The 17,747-nt window shown below is 45.5% G+C and overlaps 1 protein-coding gene across 2 annotated transcripts in view; it reads right to left on the reverse strand.

Moving 5' to 3' along the window:
- Positions 1 to 15,799: 15,799 nt before the first annotated feature.
- Positions 15,800 to 17,747, reverse strand: part of ALOX5 (arachidonate 5-lipoxygenase) — a 45,618-nt gene continuing 43,670 nt past the window's right edge. For both annotated transcript variants that reach the window (XM_072129638.1, XM_072129639.1), the window contains exons 13-14: positions 16,952 to 17,122; positions 15,800 to 16,780 (exon numbers count right to left, since the gene is read on the reverse strand). In XM_072129638.1, coding sequence (XP_071985739.1) covers positions 16,601 to 16,780; positions 16,952 to 17,122 — 351 coding nt within the window. In that variant the 3' untranslated portion in view covers positions 15,800 to 16,600. The remainder of the gene's footprint in view (positions 16,781 to 16,951; positions 17,123 to 17,747) is intronic.

Genomic DNA, 17,747 nt, shown 5'->3' on the forward strand with positions numbered 1-17,747 from the left:
CCGCAGAGGTACACTCCCTAGGTTCATCATGTCTCAAGTTACTGGGACTCGTGGTAGAGCACTGTTGAGGCCAGAACAGTGCGAAGAGGTGATGTCGTGGATTGCGGACAATGCTTCTAGCCATTTGTCCACCAGTCAGTCTTCCACGCAGTCCACCCATGTCACCGAAATCGGCACTCCTCCAGCTCCTCCACCTCAGCCTCCTTCCCCCCAGTCTGCCCCCTCCCACCAAAATTTGGCATTTGAACCGGCATACTCTGAGGAACTGTTTTCTGGACCCTTCCCACAGTCACAAACCACTTGTCCTGCTGCTGCTGAGCTATTTTCCGATGCCCAGGTTTTCCACCAGTCGCAGTCTGTGGGTGATGATGACATTATTCACGTAGTGGAAGAAGTGTGTAAAGAGGTGTCGGACGATGAGGAGACACGGTTGTCAGACAGTGGTGAAGTTGTTGTCAGGGCAGAAAGTCCGAGGGGGGAGCAGACTGAGGGATCGGAGGATGATGAGGTGACAGACACCAGGACAAAAGGATGTATAGCGCAACCCACCCACACGCCCAAGCCCTCAACGTCCAAATCTCCAAGTTGCTTAGCCTGGAGATGCTGCCCTATAGGCTGGTAGAGACCGAGGCCTTTCGAAACCTCATGGCGGCGGCCGCCCCTCGGTATTCGGTCCCCAGCTGCCACTACTTTTCCCGATGTGCCGTCCCAGCCCTGCACAAGCACGTGTCAGAGAACATCCTCCGTGCCCTTAACAACGCCGTTTCTGACAAGGTCCACCTGACCACGGACACGTGGACGAGTGCTGCCGGGCAGGGCCACTATATATCGCTGACGGCACTTTGGGTTAACTTGGTGGAGGCTGGGACCGAGTCTGACCCTGGGGCTGGTCATATACTGCCGACGCCGAGGATTGCGGGGCCTACCTCGGTCCAGGTCTCAAAGGCCTACTATGCCTCCTCCTCCTCCCACCCCTCCTCCACCTCCTCCTCTGAATTACCATCCGTGGGCATGGCGCCATCAGTCAGTAGCTCTAGGCACAGCAGCAGTGCCATCGCTAAGCAACTGCTGAGTTAGGCGATAAAAGGCACACCGCCCAAGAGTTATTACAGGGCATCACGGCGCAGACCGATCTGTGGCTGGCACCGCTGAACCTGAAGCCAGGCATGGTTGTGTGTGACAATGGCTGTAACCTGGTGGCGGCTCTGCAACTCGGCAGACTGACACATGTGCCATGCCTGGCCCATGTGTTAAATCTCATAGTTCAGCGTTTCCTCAAGACATACCCCAATCTGTCTGATTTGCTCACGAAGGTGTGCCGCATCTGTGCGCATTTCAGGAAGTCCAGCACAGATGCTGCCACTCTCAGGGCAGCGCAGCGCCGCCTCCAACTGCCCACTCACCGACTGTTGTGCGACGTGCCCACGAGGTGGAATTCAACACTAACCATGTTATCCAGAGTTTACCAGCAGCGCAGAGCGATTGTAGACTGCCAGATGTCAACTTTCACCAGAACTGGTAGTCAGGTCAGTCAGCTTCCTCAAGTCTACAATGAGGAGTGGACGTGGATGTCTGATATCTGTCAGGTGCTGAGTAACTTTGAGGAGTCAACACAGATGGTCAGTGGTGATGCCGCCATCATCAGCCTCACCATCCCGCTGCTTGGCCTGTTGAAAAGCTCTCTGATCAGCATGAAGTCGGAAGCTTTGCGCTCGTCACAAGAGACGGGGGAAGAAGATTCCCTTGTTGATAGCCAAAGCACCCTTAGGTCTGTATCTCAGCGCATATCGGAGGAGGTGGAGGAGGATGAGGAGGAAGAGGAGGAGAATGTTGGCGAGACAGAAGAGGGGACCATTGTTCAGTCCTTCACTGTTCAGCGTCTATGGGCAGAAGAAGAGGAGTTGGAGGAGGAGGAAATGGACAGTCAGGCTAGTGAGGGGAGTGAATTCTTGCGCGTTGGGACTCTGGCGCATATGGCAGATTTCATGCTAAGCTGCCTATCCCGTGACCCTCGCGTTCAAAGAATTTATTCCAGCACCGATTACTGGGTATTCACTCTCCTGGACCCACGGTACAAGCAAAATCTTTCCACTCTCATCCCTGGAGAGGAAAGGAGTGTGAGAATGCATGAATACCAGCAGGCCCTGGTGCACAAGCTGAAACAGTATTTCCCTTCTGACAGCGCTAGCGGCAGAGGGCGTACTTCTGCAGGACAAGTAGCGAGGGAGAGTAGGCGACCAGGCAGCTTGTCCAGCACTGGCAGGGGTACGCTTTACAAGGCCTTTGCCAGTTTTATGTCACCCCAGCAAGACACTGTCACCTGTCCCCAGTCTCGGCAGAGTAGGGCTGATCTTTACAGAAAGATGGTGAGGGAGTACATAGCTGACCATACCATCGTCCTAAATGATCACACAGCTCCCTACAACTACTGGGTTTTAAAGCTGGACATGTGGCACGAACTGGCGCTGTACGCCTTGGAGGTTCTTGCCTGCCCTGCCGCTAGCGTGTTGTCCGAGCGGGTTTTCAGTGCAGCTGGTGGCATCATCACAGATAAGCGTACACGCCTGTCGACTGACAGCGCTGACAGGCTGACGCTTATCAAGATGAATAAAGCCTGGATTTCTCCGCATTTCCATTCTCCACCAGGTGAAAGAAGCTGAACCTGAATAATGTATGCACTCCTCCTCCTCATTGTCCTCCTTCTTCTCCTCTTTGTACACTAAAGCAGAGGAAACTGGCTATTTTTTTGCCAGGGCCAACTGGCTCTGGCTATAGTACTCTATGTATTTAATTTTTCTGGAGGGCCAACTACCCTGTCCTCTGTTTTAAACAATTTTTGGGAGTGCCACATACAGGCACTCAATCTATGTAATTTTTCTGGAGGACCACCTACCTGCTCCTCTGGTTTGAAAACTTGTTTGGACTGCCACATACAGGCACTCAATCTATGTAATTTTTCTGGAGGACCAGCTACCTGCTCCTCTGGTTTGAAAACTTTTTTGGACTGCCACATACAGGCACTATCCAAATTAAATTGTCTCCATTGCTACCTCCACACGTCATCGCCATAGCTGCCTCCAAAAGTAGTCCATATAGCTGCCTCCATACATAGTCCCCTTATCAAACGAGCTGTGTCAGGCAGAATTTTGGATTGTTTTCATGGCTTCCATGTTAACTTTGTCGCCACCCTGCTGTGTAATCCACAAAATATACTGGCAAACTTTTATCATTTAGCAATATTATTTCAGCGCTTCTTGCGCATCTGTTTACATTCCCCTCACCCGCCAGAACCCAAACTTATAAGAACGCTACTACACTTGATCTTATACAAAAGGTTCTTAGAAGTGCTGTTTGGGGAGTAGCCTAGAGACAGGGGCTTGGATTGGCGAAAGCTCGCCTGGCAGCGGAGCGCCAGCTCCATGCCAAGATTTAACTAACATAGTTTTAACTGCAGCACCTTTAATCTACTACTAGTTCACTGCCTCCATACATGGTCCCCTTATCAAACAAGCTGTGTCAGGCAGAATTTTGGGTTGTTTTCATGGCTTCCACATCAAACTTGTTAACTTTGTCGCCACCCTGCTGTGTAATCCACAAAATATACTGGCAAACTTTTATCATTTAGCAATATTATTTCAGCGCTTCTTGCGCATCTGTTTACATTCCCCTCACCCGGCAGAACCCAAACTTATAAGAACGCTACTACACTTGATCTTATACAAAAGGTTCTTAGAAGTGCTGTTTGGGGAGTAGCCTAGAGACAGGGGCTTGGATTGGCGAAAGCTCGCCTGGCAGCGGAGCGCCAGCTCCATCCCAAGATCCAACTAACATAGTTTTAACTGCAGCACCTTTAATCTACTACTAGTTCACTGCCTTCATACATGGTCCCCTTATCAAACGAGCTGTGTCAGGCAGAATTTTGGGTTGTTTTCATGGCTTCCTCATCAAACTTGTTAACTTTGTCGCCACCCTGCTGTGTAATCCACAAAATATACTGGCAAACTTTTATCATGTACCGATATTATTTGAGCGCTTCTTGCTCACCTCCTTTGGTTCCTCTCTGCCACCCATTGGTTTTAAGCCTGAGTCCATTTGGGGTATGTTGCCAAGACACACTCTAGCCTGCCGCTGCTGCCGCTGCCTCTGCATAGTCCCCTATAGTGTCAGGGTCAATTATTGGATGTTTTAGATGCTATCTAGCCTCATTCGGTCACTCTGTCATGGCCATGCTGTTGCCCATAGTTTTGGCATAATGGTGCGATTAAGCAGCCTCAGAGGCATCCATGCATGCTGCCCCTGCTGTTTCCTGTCCATTTCCGTGGTGTTTCCATCCTTTTCTGAGGTTCCCAGGTGCTTTGCCAAGCTTCCCTGTGCAGATCCTTGGTCCCCTTGAAAAATGCTCGAGTCTCCCATTGACTTCAATGGGGCTCGTTATTCGAGACGAGCACTCGGGCATCGGGAAAAGTTTGTCTCGAATAGCGAGTACCCGAGCATTTTAGTGCTCGCTCATCTCTAATCATAATCTTTTACATACGGTATACACCCAATGTGTTTACACAAACATGTATAGAGACACCATAAAAACACCATATACACACATACTGAATCTATATACAGTATATACACACAAAATGCATATACATACAGCATATAATCACACATGCAGTATACACACACCGCATATATACACACATACACAGCATATATACACACACACAGCATATATACACACACACACACACACAGCATATGCACACCCACACAACATATATACACACATATAGCATACATTCATTAACTATACATACATATTTAGGGACTTACATTTGTTGCAGACCGGCTTATGTGTAGTGGGGTGGGTCGGTTAGGAGGCATCCTGCGAGCCAAGCAAATGTGCCGGGCGGCCGCGGCAGCAACATGGCGGCCAAGGAAGCAGTGTGGAGAAAGGGCGTGGGACCAGGGTGCCGGATGGGCGGCCGCGGGAGCAGCGTTGAGGGCGGTCAGCCACGGGAGCAGCATTTAGGGTGGTCAGCCACGGGAGCAGCATTGAGGGCAGTCAGCCATGGGAGCAGCATTGAGGGCCGGTGGGCAGCTCCCCGACCAGTGTGCCGGCCGGGCGGCTGCAGGACCAGGGTACCGGCCAGGCGGCCGTGAGAGCACCCGCGGATCAGTGTGGAGGGCAGGTGGGGAGCAGTGTGGGGGGCGGGTGGGCAGCCACGGGAGCAGTGTGGAGGGTGGGTGGCCAGCTGCAGGGAGCAGTGTGGGGACGGGTGGGCAGCTGCGGGAGCAGTATGCCGGCGGGCGCGGGACCAAGGTAATGGCCGGGCACCCGCGGGAGCAGCGTTGAGAACGGTCGGGCCCTACCGGCCTGGCGGCTATGGGAGCAGCATAGCGGGCGGCCACAGGAGGGGGAGGGGCCGGACGGATCAGAAACTCTGGGGTAGGACAAAGAGGGGGGCGGGCCTGGGATTGATCGTTTACCTTAATGCGCCGTATAGCAGGGCCCAGGCGGCGGTCGGACTGGGTACGGAAATGCAGCGCAGTCTGCAGACTTGTGATTGTGCCACTGTCAGGGCCCCTGAAGCTCACGGGCCCCGTAGCAACCGCTACGGCTGCTACGGCGGTAGTTACGCCACTGTCCCTTTGCAATTGATATCCCTGTGCAATCTAAGTTCTTCTGCGAAGCCGGAGTTACTGCGCATGTGCAAAGTGTAGCTCCGGCTTTAGAGTTGAGGCCTGGCAGCTCGTAGCGGTGCGCCCTCACCTGGGAGGCCAGAGTTCTGCACATGCTGAGTACCTCCGGCTTCGCAGATGAGGGCGCACAGCTACAGTGATGGTAGGAGGGATTGAGAGAGGCCACTGGGGCCTGGAGTAGACGTAGCTACTGTTCCACAGCGCGGTTACTCCTCACCCCGGCTACTCCACACCCCAGTAGCCTTTGAAGAAAATGAGCATAAAGAAAAGATACAATTTTTACTAGCTTCTTCCTTTTTTAATGTTAATAATAATAATAATAATAATCTTTATTTATATAGCGCCATCATATTCCGTAGCGCTTTACAAATCGTAGGGGACAAATACAAATATAATAAAATAAAACATGACAGAGCACAAACATTCGTATGGAACAAGAGGAGTGAGGTCCCTGCTCGCAAGAGCTTACAGTTTATGGAAGGAGTGGGGAGACACAAGAGGTAAAAGAATATATAATGGTCAAGCCATTTTTCTTAAGGGAATAGAACAAAATATAATAAATGGGATTGCTGTCGCTTGAACCAATCATCAGCCGTCATCTTATATACCAGGTCCAGGGTGAATGGGACTGCAGGGAAGCCTGGTGCCTGCTGGTTGCTGGAAAACATATGGGAGGAGGACACAGGACGGGTTAGTAGAAGAGTTAAAACTTCGTGCAGTTAATGAGTGTTATAGGCTTGCCTAAAGAAATGGGATTTAAGAGCACGTTTCAAACTTTGGAGGTTAGTTATTAGTCTGATAGTCCGGGGCAGAGCATTCCATAGAATGGGTGCAGCTCTAAAGAAGTCTTGGAGACGTAAGTGGGAGGTCCGCACTAGGGTAGAGGTTAATCACTGGCGGATCTGAGAGCACGAGTTGGGCGATAGACTGAGAGAAGAGAGGAGAGGTAGGGGGGTGCAGCATTATACAGAGCTTTGTGGATGGGGGTTATTATTTTAAACTGTATTCGAAAGGAGACTGGCAGCCAGTGCAGCGACTGGCATGAACTGGAGGCATCCGTGTAGCGTTTAGTCTGAAAGACGAGCCTGGCTGCTGCATTAAGAATCGATTGGAGAGGAGAGAGTTTGGTGAGTGGAAGACCGGTTAGTAGAGAGTTACAGTAGTCTAGACGAGAGTGAATCAGAGCAACAGTTAGCATTTTACAGGTTAGGTAGATCCCAGATGGTAGGTTTCCTTTACAGGTGTGACTTTAGTACCATGCAGACGAACTGGCAAAATACAGTTAACACGTGCAGTTTCTTAACCAATGGAAGGAAAGTAGATTGAGGATGCACCCACTGATCAATTGTTGTTTGAGATACTTTGCCCATAAACTGTTTAATTCACAGAAATCACGTTGGGAAGATTGTTTGTAGAAAAGTCAATGACTTGAATGCAAGGGCATGTTTGATAATTTCAGTATCTTCCAGCTTAAACTGTGTAGTCTTGAAGACAGTTCACTTCACTTAAGGAGCCTCTCCACCCACCTTAGCTTCACAGGCTGTTACATTGTCTCCCCATGCTCCCTCAGCAATTCTTCCTCTTTCTGCCTAATGTAATCTCACATATTGGAAGGAGGAAATGTTGTAAGAGACTGTAAAGCTGCAGCAAAAAGGGGCTCTGGTAACACCCCCAGTGCCCTTCTGGCTCATTAGCATACTTTTGGTTTATAATGTGATTTTGATGGGAGATTTTCATTAAATGAAGAAGAAAGGCACGTTACAATAACATATTTTTTAAAATAAAGTATAATACAAAGTTTACTATTTTAATCTGCATCTTGTCAAAAGATTAGTTATAAATGTTAGTTTTAAACACAAAAGCTTTGATTATTTTTAAAGAAAATAGAGAAGAAATACATTTCTGGGCTATGGGATTTTAAGTCCAGAAAATTCAGCACAAATGGAAAAAATAGAAGCCCTCCTTTTAATTATGGAAATGTGACTTTTTAAGTAACCTGCAGCCACAGATCATGGCACTAAGGTCATTCATTTTATTAAAGTTTTATGTTTCTCAGTTCTTTCTGTTCATTTCAGGGTATTTAAGGGTCTGCAGAGTTTAATTTTTCTGCCTTGACATTTACTCTGAAGACATTATGCTTGTGTGAATATGTATTTAGCTAGTGTGCTTTTCATTTGCATGGAAATCTATGGCATTCAAAAGGTAGCCCAACATAAAAAGGGGCAGGCTTGTGGTGATAGTTAAAATGTGTGTCCATGTCTGTTGTATAAATCATGTTAAACTTACATTTTGCTAGAGGACTATGAATAATAGGTTGTGTAACTTTACCCCTGAGCATTTGAATTAAAGTTGATAAAACTGTTAGCAATATACTGAGCGTTATGTGTAATAGAACATAAAATGCTGTAATACTGCATGTGATATTTGCAGTCAGTCAAGGAATTTAGAAAATAAATTAATTTAAATGACCTATTATTGAACAATACCAGGAATTAAAAAAAGAGCCATATAAAGTAACAAGTAAAACAAGGCAGAGTGCAATAAACTGAAAGAACCACATTGGGGCACATTTACTTTCCTGGTCCCTCGGAGTTCATGAAAGTGCATTGTCTGATGGTAATGCACTGTGCCGAGATTCAACAAGATCGTGCGTCCGATATCCTGCATGTGTCGCTTCCCCGCTTAGGTCCGCCGGAGTTCACCTTCTTCTTCCTGGTGCATGTAAGTGCATTGGTTGCAACACAATTTGAATATTAAATCCCGCGCTCAGTCCGAATCAGTTGGACCACCCGGCCTGCCCCCCGATTTCTGTTACATAAACGCCGGCGCTTCTGCGCCAAAATCCGATCACGTGTGACACAATCCCCTGCTAAATCCCTGTCACAGCAAAATCCCGAAAATGTCGGAAAGTCAGACGGAAATGTGATCCGTGGACACTTAGTAAATAAGCCCAGTTGACTTCAAATTCTGCTGCCTTCCGGAGATGGCTTCTTCTTTCATATCTCAAGATATATTTTCAGGATATAACTTTTAGGCTCTATATCACAAGTGGCTCTACATCTGTGGATTTGCTGCACAGAATTTTATCTCTGCAAATATGCAGCATCATACGGTAGCATTGTAGTGTATGGGATTGATGGCACTTGCATATACAAGAAGTGGGAAAAAACTGCAGCGGAAACACCTTTCTTCTGCAGATCTTTCAACCGTGGCAAATAAGTGATGTGTCACTTATTGCTGTAGATCATTGAGCAGGAATCATCCTTTGTAATGGACAGTTTTGTTCTCACACATTTCTAATAAATCATCCGCTATAACTGTATAAAAGTTGACTAGTAATGTGGATACAAATTCTTCTGTATATATCTGTTTTACGCAGTTTAATTGCTTGAATCCACAGGAAAAGGTAACTCGTTCTAATAAGTGGGGCCTTGCTGCATTAGGGCGAGCATTGTTGTCCTGGTGATCGGCCCGATTAGCAGCAGGAAAACGGCTCTCATACACAGCTTAGTCCCTACTGGATCTGCCTGGCACAGAGATCGTTCTGTGCAGGGCAGTTTAACCCATTAGCTGACGCAAACAAGCATGATCGTGGCAGCGAAGCATGCAGACAGAGGGAATGTGGTCTGAACAAGACCTCTGACTGCCGTGTATGGTGGCTTATTAGGCCCAGTCCAAGACTGGGTCTAATAGACAAAGTGTCATTGTAATACTGACACATGCAATACATTACAGTACAGAAGTACTGCAGTTTATTGTATGAAGGATTGAGGTAAACCAAAGTCCCGAAAAAGGCACACAGTCCGCTGAAAGTAAGCAGCGCAACCCTAAGTAAATGAGCCACTTTGTCTGTTAAAAATAGAATTTAAAAACCCACAAAATGGTTATTGTTGGGACGTTAGCTAAGCAGATATTATATTGTTATATCCGTACTGTGAAAATAAAAAACTATTGCAAAAAAAAAAAAAAAAGCGATTTTAGTGTTTCCTACCTACAAAAAAAAAGTGATCAAAAAGTTGGGTGTACCCAACATAGTATCAATCTAACTGTTATCTTATCCCATAATATACAATCCCTAACCATGCTCTTTTCACCGAGGAGTAAAGAAGTTATTGCTTTCTGAATATAATGATGCATAATTAATTGATCATCATCTTAACCCCTTAATGTAACAACGTGTGACTTATGTATACGTCACACAATGGCTGCGGGTGTTTGGAGAGGACTCACAGGCTGAGACTTCACCATACACGGTGAGTGTTTGCTGCATATTGCAGCAAACACCCATTGGTAAATAATTAAAAATAAATAAAAAGCTGACAGGGCGTGGGCTCCGACATTTTTGTTTTGGTCATTGCTCCCCAAGACTTCAGTGGGGAGCGATAATCTGTTGCTATGACAGCCTCGGGTCTTTGTAAAACCCAAGGCTGTATAGCAGCTGGCCATTTGTTACAGTGTGCCAGTTGCACATTATAATGCATGATCAATAAAATCCCCATATACTGACATACTGTGGTAGGATCAATCAGATAACCTTGGTTTAAAGTACCCTAGGGGATCTGAAAAATAGTAAAATTAAAGTTAAAAAAAAAAAATTAATAAACGTTCCCTAGATCTGATATACATTAAAAATCATAAACATGTTAGGTCTCAAAATGATCTATGAAAATATATGGCTATTTCGGGCGTTTGACTAAAGAAAAAATGGCACCATAAGGTGAAAATTGCACTTTTATCACCACTTTACAATATATACAAATTTTTATAAAAAGTGGTATCCAGGTGATCATACTGAACCAAAGAATAGAGTAGACATGTCATTTGGGAATTTTATTCCCACTTTAAAAAGTTATAGATTTTTGAAGGTGGGGAATGAAAAATAAAAATGAAAAAAGGGCCTGTTCTTTAAGGGGTTAAAGTTGGCCTGTGTATCCTTAGTATAAACTCTCTGAAAAGTTTGCTTGAAGAAGATGCGTTAAGATTTCCGGACGTAGCCATTTTGTGGCTTAAGGCTCAGCCCCTTTTTTTGTATTCTGACTTGTGTCGCTTTATATAGTTATAACTTTTAAACTCTTTTACTTATCAAAGGTATTATGAGATTGTTTTTTCATCACATTTTGTACTTCATTTTAGTGGTAAATTTTGGTGTTTATTTATAAAAACTATTCTAAAATGATGAATGTTTTGAAAAATTTGCCATTTTCAAAATGTAAAACTATCTCGTATTTTAAAACATTGCACATAATTATTGATCATTGTACAGTGAATTGCGTAAACAATTTAGTTCAAAGACAAGTGTCATTTATAGATGTTTTTTTCTGCACAAGAAAGAGATACCAAATATACTCGAGTATAAGTATTTGTTCAGCACAAAAATGGTGCTGAAAAACCTAGACTCTGCTTATACTGGAGTAAAAAAAATAAAGAAATAATACTCTAATACGGTGCCAGAAGCAGGACGTTATAGCACGTCCCCGTGCGCTTAGCATGTAGCCCCGGGGACGTACTATAACGTCCTGGTGCGCCTAGGGGTTAAGCTTATCAAGGTACTGTGACATAGTTTAAAAATGCGTGTTTTCTGTTCAGGTGTGAGTGACATATTTCAATCTGTCAAATATTGTGGGCCAGGGATGTATAGGATACACGAGTAGGAGGAAGAAAGCGTGTGACGTATATTGGAGCAAAGACTTTGAAATGAGGTTGGCTTTTTGGAAAATTGAGAGCATGGAGGAAGGGAGGTCAAATAATGACGTAATTGTTGAGCTTTTCATGCTCCAAGTTGGCATGGGTCCGTTAGCTCCATGAGTTGTTGAGTCGTCAATTATGTCGAGTCCCTGCTAAAGTGTTCTGCTCTAAACTTGCACGCTCGTCTCCATTGTTTAAATACAGTTGGGCACATTTACTTACCCAGTCCTCTCGCGATCCCGTGGCGCTTTTTCCAACAAGGATTCCTTAGTAAATGTGGCCCATTGTCCTCACATCCTGGAGAATAGTCAGGATGTCCCAAAATTGGCGTCAGCGGGGAGTATTCGGGTAGTAATCTTTCCCTGACTATGTCTAATTGGCAGTGGAGAGCAGTCGGGCCAATCGTGGCCAATCGGGCCAATTGGGCCAATTTAGGGCTGAAGTTCTTTCGGCAGGCAGCAATGGCAACACCTGTAGCGGGATTGTCGTGAAGGACTGCTCCAGATGTACCCAAGGTTTCAAGCCAGAGTTACAGCACCAATCTAGGGCTCTAGCCAAGTGGGTGGTCGTGTGATAACCTTTGAAGTCTGGTAATCCAATACTCCCAGAGATCTTAGAGCAATACAAGGTGGTATGCTTGACTCTGGCAGGCTTAGCAGCCCAAACAAATTTGTGTTGGATGGAATTCAGGGAACGGAAGTACACTTTAGGTAATTTGATAGGGAGTGCTTGAAAAAGGTAGAGGAAACGTGGGAGTATATTCATTTTGAATATAGCACATCTCCCTTGGCCCACCTTTGGCCATTGGCCCACCTGAAGAAGTCCACCTTTACTCTTTTAAGTATCGGAAGGAAGTTGAGTGTATAAAGGTTGGTTAGGTCGGCTGGAAGCTGGGTCCCTAAGTAACTAATGTGAGACACTGAAGGGGTTAACTGTGGATGGCCGGTATGTTTCCCCTAGGCTTTGCTATTATGCAAGGCCTTAGTGCTGAGGTTGGGTTGTCCAGCACATTGGACACAGGTGGTGGGAACAGCCCCAATCAGCCTTTCTTTTTAAACCGCTCAGCAGAGCTCAGAGTGTTGTCTCTCTCTGGAAGGAGGCTGGAGAGCACGCAGCCCTGACCTCTGTGCCTGGAGCAGCCAAGTGATTTTTGTTAGTGGTGAGTCAGAGAACCATTGTTTAGTTAGCACCCTGACGGGTAGGATATTATTTTGTTTTTGATGCCTGAATGTGAAGGCTGTTTTATTTTGTACCTGCTGAAATAAACACAGGCGAGACCTGTTTTGGACTGTACTTTGGTGTCACTGTCGTGAACTGCATCCCAGCACCCTGCTACCACGGTCTCTACTGGGCCAAATCCCCACACTAAGTAAGTTATACTCTGAGATGCCCATTTGAAATTAAATGACCTTCTCAGCGTCTCCTGGAGCTGCTCCAGAAGTGAGACATTTAGGGCTTCTGATTTGGACCAGTTAATGCGGAAGTAGGATAACTGAGCAAACGTGTGTATTTCTTTCATTAAGTTAGGGAGGGAGATGTGAGGGTTGGTCAGAAGAAAAGAGAAAGTCATCAGCATAGGCCCCCTGTACCTCTATCCCCGTGATGTCTTGATTGGATCATGCACGATGGAGAAAGGGCTCCAGGGAGAGGACAAAGAGTAGGGGAGACAGTGGGCAGTCCTGCCTGGTACCGTTTCTTATCTCAAAGCTATCTGAGAGAGTGCCATTCACTCGGCCAGATGGACTGGAGTATAGAGACTTAATCCAACAAAACATTTTGTTTTGAATACCAAATGCACAAAGGCCTCCGGACATGTAGGACCAGTTTACTCTATCAAAGGCCTTCTCTGCGTCCGTTGATTGGAGCATGAGTGGCAAACGTTCTATTTGGCCCTTGTATATCAAGTTGATGGCCTTTGTGGTGTTGTCCCTAGCTTCTCGTCCCAACAAGAAGCCTGCCTGGTCCGAATGAATGGCACTGAGAAGGTGGGGAGCAAACCTCATCGCTATAAGCTTCGCGAACAGCTTAAGATCTTGATTTAGCAGTGTAATTGGATGATAATTTGGGCATTGGGTTGCATCCTTTCCTGGTTTAGGTTTGACAGCTATGGTCGCTCTCAGTGCATCTCTGGGGAGAGAGGCATCCGTGGAGATCTCATTGAAAGCCTTTGTCCAATGCGGTTCAAGTAGGCCAGAGAATTTTTTTGTAGTACCCGACTGCGTCTCCTTAATGGCCAGCTGAAATTCCAGATCAGTAATCGGGGCCTCCTTAGCTTCTGCAGTCTTCCGCAGTAAGGGATGGGAGAGAGGAGTCAGAGAGGTTTATATTCTACTTTGTAGTGCACTACGGGCCGATGATGTAGGAGGTTGGTCAGGGTTATAAAGGGATTGTAATTGTCTCGGAATGTTGCCGCAATGTCAGAGTTTAGGTGTCTAGAGAGTCCAGAGGGTGTCACGATTTATGGAATGTACGTGGACGCGGTTTCCTGCAACTGTGTGGGAGCCTGTACTGCGCTTCGCTCTGATATGGGGGTCTGGGCCCTCTGCCTTGTGGCCAAGGGAGTGTCAGGGTGCAGGGGGGCCAGGGCCAGCGTTTCCCCTGTAGACAATGCTCGCAGGGACTGTGGAGCATGCTGTACCTGTAGCTGTGGTGATGTGCCCGGGCTTTGTTCTCCGGGTGGCGTGGCCTGCGAGGCCATCTGTGCAGTGGAGGAGCGAGGCCGAAGGAAACTGTCCATGCTTGCAGTGGGGCCTCTGATCGGGAGCTGACAGGAGTCGGCAGCCGTCTTGCGGTCCTCCCCCGTCTCGCTGACATGTCTGGCGCCTGGAGGTACGGAGCTCAAGTGAAGCACATCCTCTTGCCGCCATTACCAAGCCATGCCCCTTAATTTTCCCCTTTTTTACACCGCTATTAGCTCCTTATCACAAGCAATGTAAACATTACCCATTTAACTCCAAACTCCTAAACATAACTAAGAAATGATGAACCAAGACTTCCTGTTGGGCAGAAAAAGGTCACAGCTATTTATTGTACTGCAGTGTCCGGAAAAAGGGAGGCAAATACTGGAGGAGCTACTAACTTGGCACACTCCCAAATTAGCCAGAAAAATCACAAATAAAAAAAAATGTTAGTGCTCTAACTCCACAATAAAACGTTAGGATTGAGAATTCCACAGAACGGTCTCACCCAGTTCCATATAGATCGAAATTGAAGAAATTCCACAGTAATTCCTCCTGTGATGATGTTCACTTCTCTATACTGGATCTTGTGAGAGACCACGCTACACTCTCGTGCACGTGATCACAGCACCGGTCCTGTATCTGGGGCTCCAGATGAAGCTGATGAAAGGGCGAAACTTAGGTCGGGCGTGAGGTCCTCTGGCGTTTTTAACAATTGTGATATGCGCGCTTTTAATATTTCGTTTGTGAGTATGCTAGAATAAAATTATTTTTACTCTTATCCTTGGTGATCTGCACCATCTGTCCACATTCTTCCTGATACAGGACCGGTGTTATAATCGCGTGCACGAGAGTGTAGCGTGGTCTCCCACAGGATCCAGTATAGAGAAGTGAACATCGTGACAGGAGGAATTACCGAGGAATTTCTTCAATCTTCGCTCTATAAGGAACTGGGTGAGGCTGTTCTGTGGAATTCTCAATCCTAACATTTTATTGTGGAGTTAGAGCACTAACATTGTTTTTTATTTGCTACAGCTATTTGTTGCTGATAAACTCAAATTATTATTTTTATATTCCCAAAATAAACTGCAATCTCTGTTTGTTTCTTTGCTGCCCGAAGCGGTTTTCTCAGCCGGACTCCCAAACCAGCACTTCGACTTTTGGGCAAAATACACATCAATTCTCTTTTCCGCCAGCTGTGACATGAGACAATCACTGAAAAACCAAAAACATCAAAACAAGTAACAGGAGGGAAAGAGGGACAGCTTGAAGATGGCGCAGGCAAGAGGAAGTGCATTGCCCAGAGCCGGCCTCAACCACACAAAGGTTCAGCTACGGGAGGAGTTGACCAGCAGGAGAAAGGGGCAAATACCTCCCCTACTAAAAGTGCAAACACCCCATGTAATAAAATGTAAAACCGAGACACCCCAAGTCTGTGGGAACCCTCCTTATACAGTCCCCTTCATCTATGCCTCTTTGTCTAGTCTAGAGACCTGTGCCGAGATGCAGAGAGCTGTGCAAGGAGCAGGGGAAAGATGCACAATTTAGTGATCCCGATTCTCCAGCACAGAGAGAGGAGCTACAGAGAGCCGAACCCACCAAACTACTTGCATATACTCCTTTATACTCCTTGGGGCAGGAGTTTTATGATGTCATTTGTTTTTTCTGTTCTTTTTTTATGAAAGTGGTTTACAGTTATGTTCATAATTGGTTAATATGTCATATGAGAAGTTGTTCAAAAACATTGTGCACTTTTTTTTATTAAAAGTTAAAATCAACAAATATAAACATAATTAAGAGTATATAACATCCACACGCAAAACCAAACATCTTATAACGCCATGAAGTGAAATATTATAGACTTGCTGTATTTTGTATAAGCATTGTATGTGGGTATGGTTTATATATTCTATTACTACAGACATGCTAGTTACATCTTCTATGTTCACAATGTACAATGCCAAGTTTAATGTAGTAGTTGTAGCATTACTCATTGTATTGTATTGTGCCCCACTGTTGTGCTATTATGTGCATGCAATGTGTGATCTAGGAAAATTTTGAGTAATGTATAGCATAGAAGTAGAGTGCAAGTGTCTTGCCAATGCACATGCAATATATAAGTACTGCCAATTAAAGGCCATCTACCACCAGGATCAAAAATGGCAAACTAAGCACACTGACATACTGGTGTGTGCCCCCTCTGTCCGGATTCACTTTTCTCTGAGCTTCTTATGCACTGGGTTTTACAAAGAGGGGTTTTAAAGTTATGCAAATGAGGCTGAGGGGCTCCAGGCTCCATTGACACATATGGAGCCTGGAGCTCCTTGGTCGCATTTAAATAATTTTTAAAGCCATTTTTCTTTAAAACAAGTGTTTCGGAAGCTTAAAGAAGAGCAGATCCTGACAGAGGAGGCACACACCAGTATGTCAGCGTGCTTGCTTTACAATCCTTCATCCTGGTGGTAAATGTCCTTTAAATGAAATTTCTTCACTTTTGCATCCATCTGTTTTACACAACTGATCCAGCTAGTAACTTCTTGGATTTACACAGCCACACTATTAGGGATCCTGTCAGGAGACATGTAATAATATGGCAGCTTCTTGTTCTTGTTACGGTCAAGAATGAAACTGGTTATGTCTTCAAGGGTCTTTCTGAACTTGGCCATCGCTTGTTTCACTGGTTTTTCAACAAAATGCTCATCCGGATACATGCCTAGAAACAACTAAATGCACAGCATGGTATAAGATGAAACATAGTGGAGATTAATTATTTAAAATGCTATAGCATGGTGGTGCAAAAATCTATTATATAAACTGACATAAGAAAAATTGTGTAACATACTGATTTTCATATGGATTTAAATGGATCAACTTTGGATGCAAGTTTAGCTTACCTCATTGTCTTGAAACTGACTCAAAGCCCATACAGCTCCTAGATGCCAGCATGATCGACCTCTGTCGGGTAAGCTTTCAATGATGTATTCAATTGTAACCACTCCTTTCTCTTTCGGTGGAGGTTGGCGCATGGTAGGGGGAGAATTGGGTATCCATGAACACCAGTCATACTGCAGGACACAATATTCATATATGTTAGCATTTTTGTAAATTGTATAATATTAAGAGTCAATTACACAGCCATTTTATATTTTTCAATAACCCCTTTATGACCAAGTTTGTTTTTTTGCATTTCCATTTTTCACTTTTTGATTTTTTTTTTACAAAGCTAAACTTTGTAATCTACTAGACAATTTGTACATTCCAGAAACACCATTTATATACTGGAAAGCTGGCCCATGGTATTTGCTCTCGTCCATGGATGCTCTACCACCTCCTGCCTTTGTGATATTAAAGGAGATCAAGAAACTCAATTTCAATACAAAGAAGATGCAGAAGCCCATTACAGCTGGATTGCAAAAAAGTATTTTTGCCTGTTATGCATAGATCCCAACCGCCCCGTATTCGGCAGGACAGTCCCCCCTTTTTTTACCTCTGTCCCAGACATTTCTGCAGTGTCCTGCACTCCGGCTTCCGTTTCCCAGACGCTCTGTCTTTCCCGACCAAGCCCTGCCCCTCCTCCTGAGCCGTCCCAAGCACTGCTCCTTTCCAACCGGGCAGCTTCCAAGAGGCAGAGTAAGCTGCTTTCTCCTGGTATCACCATGATATGGACTGTGCAGCCCAGCACCTCCCCTA

Source organism: Engystomops pustulosus, chromosome 11, assembly GCF_040894005.1.
Source record: "Engystomops pustulosus chromosome 11, aEngPut4.maternal, whole genome shotgun sequence".
In the NCBI taxonomy this organism is placed as follows: Eukaryota; Metazoa; Chordata; class Amphibia; order Anura; family Leptodactylidae; genus Engystomops; species Engystomops pustulosus.